The sequence below is a fragment of the Papilio polytes genome, unplaced genomic scaffold, assembly GCF_000836215.1.
Source record: "Papilio polytes unplaced genomic scaffold, Ppol_1.0 DF822311.1, whole genome shotgun sequence".
Classification (NCBI taxonomy): Eukaryota; Metazoa; Arthropoda; class Insecta; order Lepidoptera; family Papilionidae; genus Papilio; species Papilio polytes.
In genome coordinates, this window is record NW_013526893.1 from 1 (window position 1) to 1,225 (window position 1,225).

At 38.7% G+C, this 1,225-nt stretch overlaps 1 protein-coding gene across 1 annotated transcript; it reads left to right on the forward strand.

Moving 5' to 3' along the window:
* Positions 1-6: 6 nt before the first annotated feature.
* LOC106106160 (cationic trypsin-3-like) lies at positions 7-1,219 on the forward strand (the record flags this gene model as incomplete). Its single annotated transcript, XM_013286707.1, has 3 exons — positions 7-56; positions 413-575; positions 1,138-1,219. Coding segments are annotated over exons 1-3 (271 nt in total), but the record flags the coding sequence as incomplete, so codon positions are not given.
* Positions 1,220-1,225: the final 6 nt, after the last annotated feature.

Genomic DNA, 1,225 nt, shown 5'->3' on the forward strand with positions numbered 1-1,225 from the left:
GGTTGCTCGCTTATCGCAGACCTCTACGTTATGACCGCCGCGCATTGCACTGCTGGGTAACTATCATATAAGATTTTGCTTGAAACAACTTTGTGATTTGTGACGTTTTGACGACGTCATAGATATGATCAATTTAAGAAAGTCGTATTCAGTGGAAATGTGAAATCATAGTGACTTTATCCACGTAAAATTAAAAAATATAGCCTATGTTACTCACTGATGATGTAGCTTTTTATTGTAAAGGACATTTTGAAATCGGTCTAGTAGTTTTTTAGTTAGTCTTTATAATATTAGTAAAGATTACAGCCTTATAAAGGTAAAATCGTTCAGCTGCGTTTCTTGTAATTTATAATTTCCATTGAATTTCGTATAATTTCCTAAGTGCCACTGTTATATTATTTCCATTTTTTAGGTTCCGTAAAGAGAGAATCACTGTACGTTTCTTGGAGCACGACCGAAACGTCGCCAACGAGACGACTACGATCGACAGGAAGGTGGCGGCCATTATCCGCCATCCTAGATACAACCCGGGAACATATGACAATGATATCGCCATGTTGAAAGTTGATGAGAAAGTACGTATATTTAAAAATAGAACGATAATAAAAAATCAATCTGAAAATGTTGCCAATTTTGGCAAATATCCAAGATGGCGGTTTATAATGCATTGTCTATATGTACCACTATTATCTACACTATCTATTATCTGGTAATGTCGGTACTGATTCTACTTGAAGTGTTAACACTAGCACCTTTACCACACGTGTAACTCTTATGCTACTGTTAGCATATCTTCGCATCTCATAATGTGGCAAACAAACGTTGCCTACCCTTAATCAACGGAGAAGACGCATATAAAGAGGATATTTCCCCTTTCTATGCATCCCCTCCACCATCAAGTTCACTTTTCCTTCCTATCCTTTCCGTATAATAAAATGGTGGGAAGGAGAAGGGATTTAGGACTCGTGCACCGCACTCATCAGACGAAACGTGGAATTGCTTCCACTTCACGCCTGTTTTCTATGTGGTCGTGATATTTCACCGTGCGAGCCGGCCCTTTAGTGCGGTGAAGATGTTAAAGCGGGCTTTACCATGTTAAACACTACACCGTCTAACACTGTTAAATGTAATTTTCAGTTAGATTTGAGCAAAGTGATCAAGAAATTAAGAAATGAAGATGGCACAGAGGAAGAACAAGAGCGTGGTGTAGGAACCGTATGTCTGC